A 21956-nucleotide genomic window follows, 5' to 3' on the forward strand; every position below is an offset into this window, starting at 1 on the left:
AAGGGAGCTTTTATAGTTTGTTTCAAGATTGTTTTTCTCTTTCAGCTTTTTTCAATTATTGTGACCAGCAATGTCTCGCGCTCCATCTTCAAGACGTCACTCTACTCCATGATAGTAGTTTACAATCACTACTTCCTCACCGACATACCGCTAATCAACTTATTGCTACCTTCTTCGCACCCTTATCTCCTTTACGGGGTGTGAAAAGGTCATCCAGTTCTACTAGTCATTCCAAATCTGTCAAACCTGCAACGGTTTCTTACATCAACGACACTCCTCCACAAGTTCACAGAGACAATTCAGGGCTCCCGTCCACTCGCAGTTTTAACCTTCTGTGACTGATTTCTTTTCACCAAGGAAGGACTCCTAGTCTTTGCCTTGGTCTCTCTCTTCTTGTTTATTGTTGTTCACTTTTCTTGGACATCATTTGGTGCTCCTACTGTTGTCAGTTGTTTGGTTGTAAATTCTCAATCCCATAGACCTTTCGTGGTCTTTTGTTGGACATTCATATTTTTATCTTATCTTATTTACTCTCTCAATCAACCGTGATGTCTTTTACTTGTGTTGTGCATGGCGGTATGGCCTAGTGTTCTTTATAAGCTCCCTTTTCGTGGTCATACGGTAGTTTGTACTCTCTTCCTTTGCCTGGGCGTTATGGTGTTATGCTCTCTTCTATTTACCTTTGTTAGTCAGTACTCTCCTTTGTACTTGCTCTCCTCTAACTCTGGTTGTACGACCTCTGTGGATTAACTTGTATTGTGATGTACGGTCATACGGAATATAAGGCACCTTAATGCTACCAGTTCATAATACTACTACCGTATGATATGATTAGGCAGTACAGTAGCATTATTCCCTATAAGGTCATACTGTGGATATTTTGATCTCTCCTCCTTCCATGTTATACGGCAATAATTGTTTATGTAGAGTCTGCAAGGTGTTTTTCCATTAGGTCGTACAATAGTGAGATTCAACTATTTGACTTCCCTCTTTTGGCCGTACGATATCACGTACTTTCCTCCTCTACGGTACACTGTACGATATCCTTGTACTGCATCAGTTCAATTTCATTGGCTCAGTTTGGTTGTACAGTGCTGGATGTGCAATGTGTCATGCTCTGCTTGGCCGTATGATAGATTCATTTTTATTTTCTACTTGGTTGTACAGTATATGTATTATATTTATCTCCTAGGGTTGTACGGTATATATCTTTATCTCATTCTGTGCCAAACTTGTCTCTTCACGCCTCTTCAGTGTTTTTCTCCTTCCCATATAGTGTTCTCTTTCTTCCTGCTCTCTTTTTCATCTACTTATTATAATTATTATTCTTATATATATATATATATATATATATATATATATATATATATATATATATATATATATATATATATATATATATATATATATATATATATATATATATATATATATATATATATATATATATATATATTACTATTATTTATTATAATTTTATATTGCCTTTGAGTTATTCATTCAGAGAAGTCTTCTTTTCTCACGCAACCTTTCTTTCATCGTAGATTTTTTATTTTGACCCATGTACTACATCCGTCACCTCCTTTCTGTCGAGCGTCCATAGCTTTATTGTGTCGTTATCGCCCACTTCACGAATTTTATATGGCTCGACCCACTTCACCTTACATTCGCCTAGTTTGATCTCGTTATGTCCATTGTACTTCAATACTAGTTGACCCGGTTGAAACTTGTTTAGTTTTAAGTGTTTGTTGTGCCATACCTTGCACCTGCACTGTGAAACTTTGATAGCCCATTGCGCTTGTAATCGTCATTCATCAAGTTTATTCAGGTTGTGCAATCGTTCCCTCAAGCTTTCCATATCTCCCAACTTGTTTTCGATTGCTATTCGCAAACTTGGTACCATGAACTCTGTTGGTACTACGGCTTCTTGACCATACATCAATTGGAACGGAGTGTGTTCTATGGTGACTTTGTACAAGGTACAATATGCCCACAATGCAAATGGCAGCTTTTCCTCCCAATCCTCACCTTTAACTACGCAGGACTTGTAGATTACTGCAACCAAGATTTTGTATGCAACTTTCGCTTGTTAGTTTTCTCTAGGATAGTACAGGCTCGAGAGAGAATGGTATATTTTGAATTTTGTGGTCAATAGCCAAATGATGCGATTGACAAAATGTCCCTCATGGCCACTTGTTAACTATAGCAGGATTTCATACCTTGTGATAATTTGCTCGTAGATGAATCTCACAATGCTCACTGCAAAATTGTCTGGTAGGGCCCGTACCTCTACCCACTTGGTAAGGTACTATGTTGCTACCACAATGTACCTGCATCTTCGGGTTTTACTCACCTTGAGGGGTCCAACAAAGTCCAACCCCCAACATTCAAATAGTTCATGTGCGTGTGAAGGGTTCAGAGGCATGAAAACCCTCTTCAGTGGTTTTCGGGCACTCTGACATGTATCGCATACAACCACCCACTCCCTGGCGTCGTTGTGCACAGTTGGCCACCATAATCCTACCAGAAGTATCTTCTGCGTAGTTGTATCTAGCCCCATATGTCCCCCTACGAGTCCTTCATGTGCTTCCTTTAATACCTTTAGGATTTCTTCCTCTAGAATGCATCGCCGTAGAATCTGGTTGGGTCCCATCTTATACAGCAATCCGTTAATCAACTAGAACATCCAACTTCTCAGCACCAATTTTCGCCTTTCACTTGGCAGCATTTCCCAAGGAAATTACCCCGTTGAAAGATATTCCCTGATACTCGCGTACTAGGATCGTAGTACGACAATCTGGAATAGTTGTGCGTCGCAAAAATCGTTATTGACTCCCTCCGGTGGTTCTCCTGATTTGATCCTTAATAAATGATCTGCGCTTACATGGCTCTTCCCAAGTTGTACTACAATTTTAAATGTAAACTCGTGCAACAATAAGTACCATCTACTTATCCGTCCTTGGATGATCGGTTTGTTCATGAGATATAACAGCAATTGATGATCTACATAAAATATGAATGGAGTTGTCAGTAGATAATGTCTAAGCTTCTACACGACATACACCATTCCGAGAGCCTCCCGCTCCGTTATATTATAATTCTTCTTTGCTTTGGACAATAGTCTACTTGCAAAGTACACTAGATGGTCCAATTCATGATCGCCTGTCCGTGCCAATGTTGATCGCCTGTTCATGAACTCCTTGTCCCAATTTGGGTAAGCCAAGATAGGTGTTATGGCTAAGCATGTTTTCAATCCCTCAAAGGCTTCATTTTGATCTGTTTCCCATTTGTAGGGTTCTACCTTGCATGTTAGTTTGTCAAGCAGGTAAGATATTTTCAAAAAGTTCTTAATGAACCTTCGCTAGTATCCTATGTCCCAAAAATGATTTTACCTCGGTCACATTTGTCGAAGGTGGCATTTCCAAGATTACCCGGACTTTATCAAGATCTGTCTTTAATCTTGCTTTGCACACAATGTGTCCCAATAGCTTCCCCTGCAGTACCATAAATCTGCACTTCTTCTGGTTTAGTGCCAGTCTTGCTCGTCTACACCTTTCCATGCACTCTCTTAGTGCGATCAGATGCTTGTCTTTCGCACTGAAAATTGACAAATTGTCCAAAAATGCTTTGAAGTTTCTGACTGAAATCTTATCGAAGATGTGCAAGATAATTCTTTGAAACGTTGCCGGAACATTGCATAGGTCGAACAACATTTTGTTGTAGGCATATACCCCATCTTCTACTATGAAAGTTGTTTTAAGCCTATCTTCTTTTGTGATGGATATCTGGTTGTATCCAGAAAATCCATCCATGAATGAATAAATCTCATGCTCCGCAACTTCTTCCAAAATACTGTCAGTGAACAGTATCAGGAACGGGTCCTTAACCGTTACTGCATTCAAGCTTTGAAAGTCCACACATATCCTTATCTGAGTGGTGTCTTTCTTCAGAGATATCACAATCAGTGATACCCACTCACTCGTCTATATCCTAAAAATAATACATACTTCAAGCATTTGGTTGATCTCATCAGTGTGCAGCATAGTTTATGTTCATCCGGTACAGCCACTTCCAAACAGGTACTGCTCCTTCTATCAGTGGTATACGCATAATTCTGGTGGTACCCCTTTCAAGTCCTTATACATCCACGCAAACACATCCTTAGGGTAGCTGATGTCTAAAAAATAATCTTTAATGTATAGCTGATGTCTACAAAATTGGTTCCACTTTGTAGTATGTATACTTATATTTTTTTGTTCTTAAATTTCAAGGCAAAATGCTAAAAGTGCAAGAAGATAGGATATTTAAGTTTAAAGTTAAGACTACATTCAAAAAAAAAAATTTACTTCAAATAGATTTTTCTTTTAGTTAAAATTTTAATACTAAAGAAGATTTTCCTTTTAAGTCATATATTGACATGTTAGAGCATGGATCATACATGTTGCATGTTTTTGCATTACATAATTGTGCACATCCTCATGCATAATCTCATGCACAATGAACACCTGTCTGCACATGCATGCTTAGCTTACAATCACTTAGGGAAGCTTTACTTGAGTCTACCTAAGTCTACCTAAGCTTAGTTTCCTATTTAGATTTTCATTATTATTAGATCTATTACTTTCTAAACAAGCAATTCATCATGCATTGTAAATTTTAACTCATCTAAACTGTAATCCCAATATCTTTTTGTACAATCAATATAGAATTCTCATGTTCTGCTGAGGAAATTATATTGCTTGATTTCTCCTTGTTACACTAATGTGCTTGTAGACGATTCTTGGTTTTTGGGTTGAAATTATCAACTCCCACATCGTATCAAAGCAGATCTGATAACTTCGTGTCCATATTTTAGGAGCTACCCTTTGAGAATTTTAGGAGCACCTTGGATTTAATTTGGCTATACCATTCTGTTTAGAATGAGCAAAAACATAAATATTGACTGCATGTTTGCCAAACCCTGAGAAGTTGGAAAACATATGTTTTTCACAGAAAAGTTCTTACATCAACATCTGTGCCACTTTTTTTGAAATTACTTGACAAAATAATTCTTTAAGGGTGGGTGGGGGAGGGACCCACTCCTTCCCATGCAGCCATCTCACATGTGTACCACCTAACCAACATTTGCCTTCCCATGCAGCCACCTCACATGTGTACCACCTAACCAACATTTGCCTTCCCATGCAGGCATCACACCATACCTCATGCAGCAGCATACTATTTGGGGTGCCAAGCTAAAGCTGAAATTTGACTATGGGTTTAAGAACTCGTAATCCTAGCAGAAATTTTTCCCATTCACATGCATCTTTTTGGGAAGGTATACTCCAACAGATAAGAATATTCCAATAGGGAACTACCTTTTTCCAGTGCTTATTTTTTCCACTGACAAAAATATTCTTGGAATATTCCCTGTGATGACATCAGCAGGTACCAAGATTCCCCTTTCTTTGTTTTTTTAATTTTCAACCTATTCTGGTAAATTGGGTATAACTTTTGCATACAGCATCAAAAATGGGCAAACGAGATATCATTGGAAACCTAGTTCCAAGCACTATCTAGAAGTGGTGGCCTCATAATCAGATTCAACTCCATTGTTTAGCTACACTCAGCCTAAATCAGATCTTCAGTTTTAGCTCCCGAACTCATAACTTTTCACCATCTCCAATTTTTGTGATTTTGTGGCACTGAAAAGGTGATTTAGAGCTCTTCATATCTATACATGCACTTTTCCATATTTTTCCAGCATACATTTTATTCAGATTTCTGTGTTTTCATTATCTGATCAATTACTTGGACATTTTGGCACCTAGAATGGATATTTTCTTTTGAGAGGGCTTTATTTGATCTGATCTATATCTACTGAAATTTTTGAAATCTGAATCGTGGGTCTTTTTGTTCATCCTTTTGTTATCAACCTGGCAAAGTGCACTTACGAGCCTTCGCAACATGGCAACCTGACACATCTTAGTTGGCTTGATTTTTTGCCTTTATTTTTATAGACTCAAGGCAAATATGCTTGTAGGGTCAATAATGACCATATTGCAGGAGTGCTTGATTCTAGTCTTGATGATAAAACTGTGTTCTTTAACTGGACACTTTGGGCTCAGCTTTGGAAGATCTATGGAGACCATCACATTTCTCCATTTCCAAATGATACTGCCCCAGATTGTCTTACTCCTCTTGCAAATGCAGATTATATACCCTACGATTGGAGTACTTTAGATATGCTGGAGTATACCACAAGTCGTGCTTGTCTCTCAATCTACACTCCTAATATTGGGACATCATCTAAATACTCATCTTTTGTTGTTAGTAATGACCTTGGCATTGGCTCATGCATGGTCCCAATTAATTTAATTCAACAGGTTTGAGAGCTCCCTTCTAATTTGAACATTGTGACATAACTTCTTGTCAATTATTCGAAGGTTATTTGTTGAGTCATACGTTAAAAACATTGTGGGTGTTATTGAGAATCTTTATTTCCCCTTTTGATTACAAATTGTGCATTCATGTCATCTGATCTTTAGTGCCTTTAAGGACTGTTCAACAAGTATCTTCATAGTTGTTTGGATTTTCTTAGATTGATTTGGCATCTTTTGACTCAAACATGTGTAGAGTTGAGCAGTCCCCCATGGCAAACATCATGAGATCAATCCTTCCATCTTTCATGGAGCTGCTTCTACCTTGGAAATGGATATGTTTCTTCCCAATGGGAGGAACATTGTTCGTCGCTTTTGGATCATCTTTAGCATTCATCATTTATCATTCCCTTACAACATTGGAGCTTCCTCACTACGAGGAGGATACAATGTCTCGCATTTTCTCTCCCACAAAGGGATTCATTGTACTTATGTGTTTGATTTCATTCTTGTCACGTGATCTCTCTCACATTGCTTTTTCTCTCTTTTGGAGTGGAGTTTTCTTCCATTGGACTGTCCTCCCTTTCCTCCATATCTGAGAGTTGCACTAGTTTATACATGGGTACCTAATCAAGCCTTGTTGTTAGGACTGATTTAATGCATTGTTGGGGGGATAGTAGATCATACATAGTTCTTCCATCATGCATATTTGCATGCTATTGCAATACATAATTGTGCACATACTCGTGCTATAATATACCACCCCAAATCTGACCTAAATACAGCCCTTAATTACCAATTCAATTACAAGGCAATTTGTCAAATAATTATGATGCAATGTCAAATAAGTAATTGCTGAAGTTCCCACTGTGGACTGTAAGTTTGTACAACAACATCCAAAGTCATATTTGAGAATAAGTGACAAGGATTGAGATGTGACTAATTTCCCAAATTGATATCAGAATTGCATTCATGGCTGAAATTTCAAGGGAGAAATGCTAACAATCTAACCTCTTTATGATGTAGCAGAAATTAAGCCATCTGAATATGCTGTCTGAAAAATGAACTTCAGCACTTGTCTTCAATTGTGTTTCCATTGAAAGCAGATGAAGCGGATGCTAAAAGGCACTAGACTCTTAGCTGTCCTAGGGTCTTCCTTACTTTTGAGTCTAAACTACCAACATGCATACCTCAAATCCCAACTATCATGAATATCATTGGCAAGCAGAGATAGTTTATACCATGCATGTTCAAGAGATATGGATATCTAGGCACAAGCAAATAATATAGGAATATTCGACAGCTCCCATCAAGCCCAAAAAGCAAATCAGAAAGGTCTTTCCAAAACAATGATGTCGAAGCCCAACAACATACATGGTGACCCCCTCAGCATCACACAATCGCATCAATACAATACAAAAAGTCTATACTAGCATAAGCTACGGACACTAATATTTAGCTATCCACTAGAGAATGATAGCGACACTCTGGATTCTTGGTTGACAACAATGTTTTCCATTCACGAAAATATATTTCTTCCAATGTTTTGCTAGAGTATTATAAAGCCTTGTGTGTGTGAGAGAGAGAGAGAGAGAGAAAGAGAGAGAGTGTGTGTATATATATATTTACAATAGTCTTCGCACAAATACTAAATCGAGCCTTAGACAATTTCAAATAATTATGGGATACCAATAAAGCTTTGCTCAAGTAATCCAATGATTAAATCATTAACATTATTTTTCTTGCTTCCATAAAATAGATATTAAGCTTGTCAATGAAGCCCAAATAATTTCTTCATGCCAATAATTCCGTCCAAAGTACTAAATACATTTTCTTATATATTTCGATATATTTCTCACTACAACAAATGTATTTTCAGCAATTCTTAAACATTCGCAATATCCATCAAAGCACAACAGTAACATGGATTAAATAATATTTTATTAAGAATGGTATATATCCTTTGAATATAATATCAGAGAGACCTTGCAAATAGTATTCAGAAATATATAAAGCGTTCAGAATACATTATTTTATTTAGCTCAGATCTACAAATGACTTTCATTACTGCAAATGTGTCTCTGATGAAAACTCCACAATTTGCTCTATAGTGACCACTGCGCTTTGATCTCCTCCATGGAGAAGAAGCAAGATTTCATCCAACACTTCAATCAATATGCTAAAGGTTTGTATCCTTGGAGATTGAGTTAATGCAAATGCATTAGACAATTCATCAAATTGAAATAACATTTGAACATATGAAATCCATTGCAAACCAATCCTTTTATAACAATCACTGAGCCTTGTAGAACTTTCCACATCAAGTAGTTTCTTCAGTAAGTTGGAGGACTTTATTAATTAAAGTGACTTTATAATATAATTTTATTTTAGTCACGTTTTAATTAAGTTAATTATAAGAAACTCATGCTTTTAATTTTTATTTATTTGGATAACTTCAGAATTATTAAATTTAATTTATTTATCTCACCAAAACTTGGGAACATTGCATTCCTCCCTTCTTGGAGAGATTGCTTGCCCACAAGCAATCCACACTTGCACACAGAAACCAAAAGCCTAGGTCCCACATCAACCTCAAGAACTCTGCTCCAACTATTTATTGTGCTACTCAAACAATAACAACACTAAGCCAAAAGTTGGGAAGCAATCCATCAAAATCCAATAAAAACAATGCATCAACCATGACAACAACCAGATTCCAAACCATCCTACGTACATAATCAATCAAGTCAATCTACCATTTGCTGCTATTATAAAGAAAAACATCATCCATCCACCTCAGAACATCACTCCAACTAAAAATACAAGTGCCTCTAATGGCAAAGGATGATGGGAGCTTATCATTATTCCAACCTCTACCAAGGATAGGATGGTACAAATCCTCCAACTCCTCCAACCAGCTATTGTAAGTAAATGCCACCCAACACGAGGAACAATGATCATACATACCTCATTCCCTGAAAAGATAATAGCTCCATATGCATTTTGTGGAAGTAGCATATCAATAATTGCTCCAAGAGTTTCTTCATGCTCAAACAAATCTAAAGCAACTAGGCCACCATTCATGGGTAATCCATCAAGCTTTTCAAAAAGTAGGTTCTACCTAGTGAGCCTCTGGAAGAGAACTCGTCAAACTCATCATGTATGACCAAAGGCTCAACCAATTTTGCATTATGGTTGTCCTCATCTTCATTTAAAAACATGACATTAGTGGATGGTCCATTAAGCATGGGCTCCACTATCCCATTTTCATCTACGATATGAACCTTCAATGGGCTCTCTAAAAAATGTGCTTGTTGCCTCCCATGATTCCTATGACTTAATTGTTTCTTGATATGTTGTGGGTGTTGTTTGGCTTGGGTAGCCAACAACCTATCTTTCCTTTGCCCTCCTTAGCCAATAATCTCATCCATAATCATGCACATGCATGCTTAGCTTAAGATCACTTAAGGGAACTTTAATTGAGCCTAATTTATCATAATTTAGTCTAGTTGGGCTCTAGTTGAGCTTTAGGTCATTTTTTGGTTTTTGTCTATTATTAGGGCTATTGCTTGTTATTAAAGCAATTTGTTATGCATTATAATCAATCACAATTGTAATCCCACTATCTTCTTGTGCAATCAATAAAAATTTCTCAAGTTGTGTTCAACAAATTATCTTAATTGATTTCTCTTTGTGACGTGGTGTGCTTGCAAATAATTATTGGGTTATGGGTTGAAATCATCATCAACTCCTACATGACAAGGGCTTCAATTTCAAAAAAAAACTAGGTCATCCCTAAAATAGACAGTTGTAGTCAATGAAAATATCAGCTTCCTACTATTTTAGGACTAGCCAATTAATTTGTACAGAAGTTAGAACCTATTAGGTTAAAGTAAAATAGTTTTGTTTTCTAAATCATTTTTTTAATAAAGGGAATTTTCAATGCATTATGTTTATTAACATTATAATATTTTTTACCTCTTTCTACAATCGTTAACATAGCAAAATCATTTTTTTTATCATTTTTAGTGATACTACTTTTAGTTTCTCAAGTTTTACTTAGTTTAAACCACAATAAAAGAATTTCATTCACACTTTTGCCACACCATATAAATGGCATGTAAATGTGATGCTACGATGGTTACTAATTAACCTTTGTATAAGATATTATCCTACGTTCCACAACATTTCAAGAAGGGGGACAAGGGGGAGTAGGGGATGCGTTTTGAGACGTTTCCTAAAGGGCCAAAAATAGGTACAACAATATACAAGTTTTTAAAATATATATTCAAAAGATATTGAGATATGATAGATAAAGAGAGATATGTCAATAATTATTATTGATACTAGGACAATATGCAAATAGATTAAGGATTCACGAGTTACAATAGTAGTATAACAACATAAATGATAATAACAACATTATAATAATAGCCTCAACCATCAAAACCATGGTCTATCAATATAAATGTCTCAAATATGTATCCAAAAGTTTCAAACAAAATATAATAGGACACAACCACAAACTATGAAACTAAGCCTCGTTCTAGCTATCAATATCCAAAAGCTCAGAATCATTTGAGGCACTAATGGTAGCATTGGATCATCCTATGATAGCCAATCTTGGTTGCACCTCCTTCTCGTTAATTTGTGTAACATCTTCAAGATCAATATCCCATCATGTTGTTGGTGTCTATTGATACTTTGTAGAATGTCAGTCCCGAAGTCTCAAAACACTATGAGCTGCAACAATCTTTTCAGCTCATTTTGAAGTAGGTGTATTTCTCTTGATTTTGTCAATGAAGCCATAGGTGGACCAATTCCTCTTTGCAACAAATGAACTAGCAATCTTTGAGAGTCATCGAATAGCCAAATGTTTGCCCATGCCAAACTTCATTTGAATTTTATCATCCATGGACATGAATTCAAATCTTCTAGGCCCCCCACTTTGCCACTTCAAAAAAAGTTACTTTTAAAAAGTAATTTTTTGTCTTTCAATGTCAAAAAACATCCAAATGTGAAGGGGACACTTTTCCATTTTGAAGACAGATAGGGGATGTTTCAGGCATCCCCTCGGTATTCTAGGACAGCTAGCCATTCCCAAATGCTAAGGGTCATTTCCTGCAATGTTTTGAAATTAGGGGCAGTTGGGGGATGTTTCCTTTTTGTCCCACCATCCCCAAAACATTTCAGGGATAGGGACAAGTCCCCCTAGGGACTAGAAACACATGCCCATGTAACATAGCTATTAACCTATTGACTTTTAAACAGGTTATGACTGACTTGTCTACTTTTTGCACATAGCATAAGAACACGTGTTCTTTCTATGTGGTTTCAAAATATCCAATAAAAACCTCATGCTCCATAATAAATGACAAGTTCAAAAGCTAAATGATCTAAAAGACACTTGTCACGCAAAAAATGTCAAGAAGCAAAGGAGGCAAAGGTATCCAAATTCTAAAACCATGTTAAATTCAATAAATGAATTCACACAAAGGATTCTCTAGAGACATCAAACCCATATGAATAGAATCTTGTCGATTTGATGGGAGAGTAGTATAATGCTTCTAAATAATAAATCCAAACTCAAACTGAATTGTTTTGGTCAACTGGGAAGAATAACTTAAAGCTAACTCAATTTTACTGTGAGTTAAACTCCCTTGTTCCAAGTTGATTGAGATTTAAACCTAAAAATCTATTTCATATTAACTTATATTGAGCAGTGAACTAGGATGCTAACTAAGACTGAACTTTCCACTACATGAGGTAAATTTTGAATTTTCTATATTATGTATTGCTTATATGCATAAAATGACATAATCAGTCTTAAGCTACCTAGCTAAACTAAAGTAAACTTAAATAGTGAAAAACAAAATTATTTGTACATCAAAAAGACCTAGAATTGCAAATTTGGTATGACTTGCAAGATAACATTATTGGACATGTTTTAATGAGTTAAAGGTGATGTACTAAAGAAAAACTCTGTGAAGATCCAGTAATATAAAGATACAAGTAAAATTTATGGGAAGGGAAAAACTTCTTGGAAAAAGTTTATAATAGAGTCAGTTTCCAGTATATCAATTCCAATTAAAGCAGAGAGCCTGCAAAAAAAGTAAAGATTTAGAGAATCTCACCGGAATAGAAGCTGGTTTTTCATTATGTAAAATTTGAACAAAAAATCTGTTATCCTGTTCCCCTGTGGAGGTGACCTTTTCAAACATCACATTCTTAGCAGGGCATTTATATAGGACAAGCATGTTATTTGCTGCAAAAGGTGCCACTGTACTGCCTCTCCATCTCCGTTGTTGAGGAGGTTTAGGGGGTGGCTCTAAAGGTTGCTCAGTTTGTATCTTGTAAATATCTGATAAAGAAAAACTTTTAGGTAAGTAAGGATTACATGCTGAAAAAAGGGGGAAAAGGAGATGCAAATGAGATTATAATTTACATAATTAATAGATGAAAGCATGCAAATATTTTCTTTTAAAAGTATCAAAGACTAAACTCACCAGAGGCTTCAAGAAATAGACCAAGAAGGCAGGTAAAAGGTATGATTGTCTCAGCATGCGCAAACCGTAACCGAGCCTTCTCTACAGAACCTTTTCTATGAGGACCTGAAATATAAAGTAGGGAGACAATAGATATCTATTAACACATAACAATGGAAATTTCAATGAAAAAATATTGATATGAGGCTACTTAACTCATCATTGGAATACATTTATGTTATCCAACATGACTGAAAAGGTGGAGTTGCAGACAAGAAATGTGAAACAAAATGGTAGTATATGCCATCACTATCTAAAACTAATTGGAGTACTAATAACAAAATATGTGAAAAATGACAAGATAATATCATCCACATTTTGTTTACTTCTAAGAGAGTAAAAGAAAAGAGTTCCCTTTCTGAATAAGAACCTACTTTATGCAAAGAGCAGGGCATTATATGAGACCTTGGAATGAAGTATTGATCCTAAAATAAATATCTATTCAAAGTATCTATTTGGATTTAGAGTGCAGACTTTTTGAAGAAGAAACTGTATTTCAAAAGTGGTAATAAATTAAGACTGTATACACGGAAAATTTAAAAAGCAACATGTATCTATGATCAGTAATTGCAAATTATGTGATCAAATGAAAATAGCAAACCCCATCTAAATGACTGCACTCTTAACATCTGAATCTAGGGAGAGATAGCACAAGATTGATCATGAGAACATCCCTTTAAAATATTTTGCCTGTACCCACATACTGGGTTCTCGTTAGATACCCATGCCCCGTACACATAGCAGCAACTTAGCTTGAAAGTACTTTGCAAGGACTTACAAGAAAAGCGATCAACAGCAGCATTTTTCTTGAATTTCCAACGAATGACACACTGAAATGTATAAAATTATGAAGCAGTGGTTTTGTCTTTATGGCATCACTTTGCAACTACTGAAGTTTATTAATTTAAATTTGTTTCTGCTGAATGTTAGGTAGGAACTTAAATAACAAGATTCTAATTGTAGATTTTGCTTCTCTGGTACAAAGCAAGAGACACTGCGAGTGATTAACAGGATTGCATCTCTCTTCAGAATTACAAAATTATCATCTTCTTAACTCAACACTATGGGCAACAAGAGAAAAAGAAAATCAAATGATAAACCCTTCTTTTGGCGCACTGTTCTTGCAACCATCAATAGGCACTATGAATGATCAGAAATAAGAAAACACTTTTGTCTACAAATTTTGCCATGAAACATGTAAAACAAATTTTTTTTGTAAATATGGAATGCATTACAACATAAGGATACCTGCGTGTGCCAGTATAACTTGCTCCATGGACTTAACAACATTTTGTAGCAAAGGTACCCCCATACGGTAATTTAACGATTCTCCATATCCTTTAAGATGATGCAGCTCAGTATCATCAGCCCACTCAAGCAGTTCCACCTGTATACAATATTTGGTTTATGATCAGTAATTCACTCTAAGTGCATTACAATGTACTTTTACAAAAGGTCACAAAAGTTGGCCAAAGTTATTTTGTATATCATAACCATTTTCATCTGTACTAATCCTTTCTAAACCAAGCTCATGTAACCAGATTTATTTCATGATAAAAACCCATTCACAAATTTAGAAAAAGACCATTGGCATAAGTGTTCAGCCTGACTATGAAATCATGCATCAAGATAAATAGTTAATTCTACTCTTCATGTGTCTTTTAGGCAAAAAGGAAGCAGTATATTTATTAGACAGCAATAGCCAAGGCAGCCACTGATGGGGAAAATAGACAAAAACAAATGCAAATTAATGTTGAGGAGTGGTATAGGCAGTTAATATAAGCATAGATTTCAATATAAATGTTTATTTTTGCTTCATATCATGGGGATCTATAGGATCACACATTCAAGAAAAGAATAAGGTAAGATCAGGAAAGATTTTAGGACCTTAAAATACAAAAACAGAAATGAAATAGGCACAAATATGATTAAATTGTCATACCATTGATAGTCAATGTATAGATGAAACTCTGTACTATGCTTACTCAGGTGCAGGGAGCATGAGGAAATGTTAAGCATTAGAACCTGATCCAGAGAAATACATGGGGTTCCTAAAGGACATATACAACAGAGAAAGAAAACACAAAGATGCCATTCACATGTGACATCAATACACACTGAATTGGCCCAACAATCACTATCGTCGGGTGGGTATTGAGCTCAAAACCTGAAAAATAATCCTCATGAATGTTGCCCTTCATGCAAAATGCAGCAACCTGGGAAGATGCACGGTGGGGCTACTTCTTCAGATGTAGTGCCTGATATGGTTTGTGACTGATTCCATGAATCTCACTGCTTTGCTTTTTCCAAAGCTTTAAATCTCACTACTATCATGTCTAGATTTTCATCTCTAGGAATAAATCTTGCAAACCAACTCCTCCTTGAGCATTATTTGGCCTAACCTAAATCTAAAGTTAATCCACATGCTAAGCTTTCAGTTGCCAGTAGAAGACATGTCATTGCACAGCCTAGATGGAAGCCAGCCCCTTTCTTCCCCTAAAATAACTTTTTGAATCTTATGCTGACAAGCTAGCATGTGCACTTTCTATAGAACTGGCAAAGACCAAAATTTACAACATTTTGGATATTCCCACATTAATCACTTTTAGATCTTAAATGTACATCATTCATCATTATTCTGGTGTACATCAGTCACTTTTAAATCATTGGACTCCACCAGAAATCTCATATCCAACTCCACACTAGGCCATGCTTCATTCTTATCAAGAGTTTGTCAAAAAGCTGATTACTCGCTTTGACTGGAAAGACATAGAAGTCTATTACAATAAATTGGCACAGCTCAATCAATCTGGATTCTTACATTAATGAATTCCAAAAAAATCCATAACGGTCCCTGATATGCCACTAGAAAAGGGTAACAATGCTCTTCGTTGAAGACCTACCTGACAAATTAAAAGGTTTGGTTAAGGCTCATAGGCTTAGTTCATTAAATGATACATTAGGTTAACCATGAATTAGAAGTTACACCTTCCTACCAGTCACAAAGGAAAGATTTCACTCCTTGGAAATCTGATAAGAAAAGTTCAAATCAGCAAAGAACATAAGTTTCAATTAGCAAAGAAACATACCTTCCAAAATTGGGCGAGAGACACAAAATGAATTATGAAGAAGAAAATTATGTTTCGCTTGCAAAGAACCCAGGGAACATGGTCACTCCTGTCTTGGAAAAGGAATGGTGCATTTGAAAGAAGTTCATTTGGATGATGAGAAACAGAATGAGCAAGAAGACAGCACTGATGAGGATGTTGCACAAGAGGAAGATTTTTCCATGCTCGCGGAAATTGCAAACCCCACCCGCCCGGAATTTGGACTTTGGAAGATTTTTTCGTGCTCGCGGAAATTGCAAACCCCACCTGCCCAAAATTTGGCACTTGGGAGATTTTCCCACGCTCGCGGAAATCACAAAACCCCACCTGCCGGGAATTTGGCACTTGGGAGATTTTTTCACCCTCGCAGAAATTGCAAACCCCACCAGCCCGGAATTTGGCACTTGGGAGATTTTTCCGCCCTCGTGGAAATTGCAAACCCCACCAGCCCGAAATTTGGCACTTGGGAGATTTTTCCGCCCTCGCGGAAATTGCAAAACCCCACCACCCAAAATTTGGCACTTGGGAGATTTTTTTCGCCCTCGCGGAAATTTTATAAAACCCCACCCACCCGGAATTTGGCACTTGGGAGATTTTTCTGCCCTCGCGGAAATTGCTAACCCCACTCGCCGAGAATTCGGCACTTGGGAGATTTTTTTCACCCTCACGGAAATTTTACAAAACCCCACCCGCCCGAAATTTGGCACTTGGGAGATTTTTTTGCCCTTGCGGAAATTGCAAACCCCACCCGCCAAGAATTTGGCACTTGGGAGATTTTTTTCGCCCTCACGGAAATTTTACAAAACCCCACCTGCCCGAAATTTGGCACTTGGGAGATTTTTTATGTGCTCGTGGAAATTGCAAACCCCACCCGCCTAGAATTTGGCACTTGGGAGCGGAAATTGCAAACCCCACCCACCCGAAATTTGGCACTTGGGAGATTTTTCCGCCCTCACGGAAATGTTTACAAAACTCCACCCGCCCGGAATTTGGCACTTGGGAGATTTTTCCGCCCTGGCGGAAATTACAAACCCCACCCGCCGAGAATTTTGCACTTGGGAGATTTGTCCACCCTAGCGGAAATTACAAACCCCACCCACCGAGAATTTGGCACCTGGGAGATTTTTACGCCCTCACGGAAATTGCAAACCCCACCCGCTCGGAATTTGGCACTTGGAAGATTTTCCCGCCCTCGCGCTAATTACAAACCCCAACCGCATGGTTCAGTAAGGATAGAGAAACTCCTCACATTCCCACATTATCTGGAGTAGCTCACAGTCGTCCTTTCTAGCTGAAAACAGTCCTTAAAGGACAAAGTATGGTATATTTAATGGACAGTGGAGCTACACACAATTTTATAGATAAAGGATTGTTGAGCAAGCGTGGACTACACGCTGAGGAATTTCCTGGATTCAGTGTTATTGTTGTAGATGGATTTTCGTTAAGTTACAACTGAGTTGTGCTACAGTTGGGCATACAGATGGGTGAGTATACATTGAAAAGTTTCTATGTACTTGGGTTGAGTAATGTAGATGCTATTTTAGGAGCACAGTGGTTGGACTCACTTGAACGTGATGTATAGAACTTCAAACAAATTCATTGGAATTCATTGTTAATGGAAAGAAAACAATACTTAAGGCTACCACTGATGCTGGGCCACAAGTGATTTCCACAAAAAGGATGGAGGCTCTTTTTAGACATGATAATGTGGAATAAGCAGTTCAGTGTTTCATTACACTATCACCTATCATATGTCAACTGGCATGTCTACAATCAGGGCCTTGTATGGATACAACATTTTATCATTCATAGACTAGGCATTTGATAACATCGAGCATGCCCAAAATCAACAGAATATGTAAGAAGACAAGCATAGAGTGGAGAAAACATTTCAGGTTGAGAACTTGGTTTTCTTACACCTACAACCATACAAGTCTTCATTGAAGAGTAGTGTTGCAGAAAAATTAAAGCCATTTTTTTTTGGGCCCTACAAAATCCTTAGGAAGATGGCTGAAGTTGCTTATGAATTGGATCTTTCCTAAGGAAGTAAGATTCACAACATTTTTCATGTTTCTTGCTTGAAGAAAGCATTGGATCAACACACAGTTGCATCTCCGGAGCTACCACTGTTGAATGAAGAAGGGAAATTGGTATTGGTACCTGAGGGCATTGCCGATTGGAGGGAGAAGAAGTTAAGAAATAAAATGGTATGAGAGTATCTGATTAAATGGAAGGGTTTACCGTGGGAAGGTGAAGAGATTCTGCAACATCCTAGTTTACGACTGCTAGAGGACCAGCAATCCCATTAATTTTTGCCAATTGACTGAGCATAAAAATAAAGAGGATTTGGAATAATTAAATAAAAGGCCAAAAAGCTAAAGTCCCTAAAAATACTCTTTTAATTATTCATTGGGCCCACACCTTAAGTTCCTATTTTTCAGTCATGAGTTGTGGGGCAACTATTATGTTGCTTCCTTACCGAGGCAGATTGAGTTTTTCAGCAATTGCCATCAATTAGGTTTCAAAGTTGGAAGAAAGCATTGAGTGACTAAAGTCTTTAAGAAGATATCGCATGATATAAAGTATTCATTCTTTACATCTTTGATATTGTATTTTCTCTGCAAGAAGTCGAGCTTCTCTGCCTTTTATGATGCATCCCTTGGAAGTTCAAGCTTGGACAAAACCCCAAGACAATCTTGGACAGATAGCATCCATTTTGATCACAGTAACAGGATCATTAAATTCAGATTCAGAAGGTAGAAGCGGTTCAGTTAAATACTGGAGTAGGTTGACCTGATTTTTCACGCTAAAGGTTGAATCTTATCTCCTAGTAAAAAATGCAGCCTTCAAATGGAATCGTAGTTCCTAATTCCTGCCTTCGGAATCACATGCACAGACTCAAATCAAGCAGCTTTTTTATGGCAGATTCTCAGATTTTGGAGCTAATATTTTCGAAATTATACAGCAGCATATTATTTATTCACCTCTTCCTAATCAAGTAAAAGTGGAGGTCAGATTGTTCCTAGTTTCTTACAAGTCAATTGCATGTCTCAAATAATACGTTTATCCGTATTTCTTTATTCAAAAATCTCATAAGATAAACTATGTTCTGGTTTTAATTTCTATCTGATTCTAGAATTTAGTAGAAATAAAATAGAAAGGATGTTTCACTTTGAATTCTTTGCAAGTAGATATTGAAGTTGCAAAATCCCTAGAATAGGCAAAAATTGTAAAAAATTGCAAAAAACCTAAGTTACCAGTTTGGGTTCAAGGACGGGTGCGGTTAAGAAAATCCGGTACGTGGATGCATGAAGAAGAAACTTAAGGGTTTAGGTGCAAATGGGTATGTGTGTGTATATATGTCTATGCATTATATTTAGTATTTACAAAAAAAGTTAAAGAAATCTACAAGACTGTAAAACTAAACCATTTCAAAATATGATACTTGATCATTGCAAATGCCAAATTGTAAATACTTGAACATTGAGGTTTTGAATATTGAATTACAAATTAGAAACTAGAATACTCAATAACCTAATAGTAACAAATTTCTTAGTTCAGTGGGATAGTTGTCCCAGGTAGTCTTAGTTCAGTCATAATTTTCTAAGTCTCTAAGTCTTAGAGATGAGTTTGCACAACCTAGGCTCACTAGATAGTCAAGTCAATTAGGGATATGAGTGAGAGCTAGGCCAAGCTAGTCAAGGATGTGTTGTTGGAATCAAGAGTTTTGTAATAAAATGAATTAGAATCTTTGGAAAATCCTTGTTCCAATATCAAATTAATCTTGGAAAGTGATGAAAAGCTGTCCAAGAAAACATTGATGGAGGCGTGTTGATTCCTGAAATTTGGCTTACTCTAGAATTTTTTAGAATCTCCTAAAATATAATTCTTCCATTATAACTCCTATGAATCTAGAACCACTCGCAAACATCCTAACACTATACTAATATGTTATATTTTATATAATATTTTTGCCCTCCAAATAGTGAGTTTGTAGTTTTAAAAACTCTGACCCAGTCATCAGTGGTTGACAGGGGCACCTAGGTTGGTGTTGAGTGTGCACATGTTGCATGCCCAACAATGTGGATACACCAAGGTGCATACGTGTGCACAACTTGGAGCACCTATAGTGTTAAGCGTGCACCATGTGGGCACCTAGCACATACCCAAAGACATACTTGTGCCGACTATATACCTGAACCCACACAAGGCTTGTGGGTACAAACCAATAATGTAACAAAGAAAACCTTACCAATCTAAAAAGAAAGTTGCAGAAGCCACAAGTTTTGTTCTTACGAAATAGCTGGAAATAACAAAAGACTACAATCAATGTGAAATAAACTCATCAGCCTAAAAAAGCCCTTCATCTCCACAAAACCTTAGCCTAATCAGCCTTAACGGGTTAAAAACCCTAGCCCAACCCTTGTGCTGGGAAGAGAAGTAGCAACAACAAATACAATTTGCAAATGCAAATGAGATTGTTACTTAAAAATCCCATCGGGCTTAAAAACCCTACACAACAAAATATCACCTCAAAAACACTAGACTTTTTTCTTCAAAAAGGTATCAAAAACCTTCAGAAACATTGTGTGAGAAAAAACCTCAACACAATGAATAGGTGCCCAAAAAAAACACTCCGCCTATGATTCTTAGGAAATAAAAAACCTTAAAGTTCTTATAAAAACACTCTAATTTTGTATAAAATCTTCTACCTCTCTCAACGTTGGACGAATGCGCTTTGCATCTCCTTAGGCTCTTTCGAGGTGGGCTCTCATCGGCTTCATATTTAGACAAATCATCAGATTGGTAGAGACTGGATCTATCGACTTTGTGACATAGGGGAGGCTGAGACAGAGAGTTTTGAGTTGAGAATTTTGAGTTGACAAAGCTAATTCCTTAATTTCAAGTTGAGAATTTTGATTATTAGGGAGATCATATGGGATAAAATATTAATATAGAAAGGGTTACGCAATTTAGTAGAAAGTGACGAATACATCAAAAAAAAAATGATAAGGAAAGAAAAGCGGAAAAGGGAAGCTCAAATCATCAAATAATTAGGAATTGTAAGACATCAAAGAAAGCGAGGAGAACCTTAGAAAGCTCATATTGACGTACTAATTAGGTACAGGTTACAGAGTAAAATTCCCAAGAATGAATTTTGAGAATTTAAGAAGGTAATAAAAAGTTGAAGATCATTTATTACTCTTTACCTGCTTGTGAAAAACTTGTTTGGAATAAGGGTGTGACTCAGAATTGGGATCTAATTCTTGAGTGCAATATTGCTGCATATCTTGCCAAAAATCTCTTCGGATGAGGCAGCTTCTACATATGACATGACAAGTGAAAGTTGTATTATAACTCATTATGGTTCAAATGGAATTAAACCAATTGTGGACTATGATGCTTCTCGTGAAGAACAATATGAAGATTATTGAATATCGATTGTAATGTTCATTGTGTATTGATATTTGACAAGTCAATGAATCGTGAATTTACGAGAGTTTTTCTTTTTGCAAATTATGAAGTATTTGAATATTTTGTTTTATTGGCAATAACGAATGTCATAGTTATTATGTCACGTACCCATTATTAGGGAAAGGAAATGCACTACCAATATAACCAAACTTTGAACCCATACCAAGGCTAGCAATTTAAAATATAAGCATTGTTACAAAAATCCAAACAATAGCCCAAACACATCCTCCAAATCCAATAATACATCATAAATTTGAAAGAAAATTAACAAAGTCAATTTGCAGAAAGTAGTAAAGATGGTGACTTCGATAATTATTCATATTATTCAAATATTGAGAAAGGAAGTCAAGTTTGAAGAAGCAATTGCAAGAAAGAATGGATCAGAACAGTGGAAAAAGAGACAATATTAAAAGAAATTGAACTTGAAAGCTAGTAAAGCAACCCAAAGGCAAAGAAGTAATAGGAACAAT

The 21956-nt window shown here is 36.6% G+C and overlaps 1 protein-coding gene across 1 annotated transcript in view; it reads right to left on the reverse strand.

Moving 5' to 3' along the window:
* LOC149549419 (histidine acid phosphatase family protein) overlaps positions 1–21956 on the reverse strand; it is a 103200-nt gene that overhangs the window by 7510 nt on the left and 73734 nt on the right. Inside the window, exons 7-9 of the mRNA XM_089792799.1 lie at positions 14153–14291; positions 12866–12970; positions 12494–12720 (exon numbers count right to left, since the gene is read on the reverse strand). Of these exons, the coding sequence (XP_089648925.1) occupies positions 12494–12720; positions 12866–12970; positions 14153–14291 (471 nt within the window). The remainder of the gene's footprint in view (positions 1–12493; positions 12721–12865; positions 12971–14152; positions 14292–21956) is intronic.

The sequence above is a fragment of the Cupressus sempervirens genome, chromosome 7 (assembly GCF_028749045.1).
Source record: "Cupressus sempervirens isolate cs-2001-9-10 chromosome 7, ASM2874904v1, whole genome shotgun sequence".
Classification (NCBI taxonomy): Eukaryota; Viridiplantae; Streptophyta; class Pinopsida; order Cupressales; family Cupressaceae; genus Cupressus; species Cupressus sempervirens.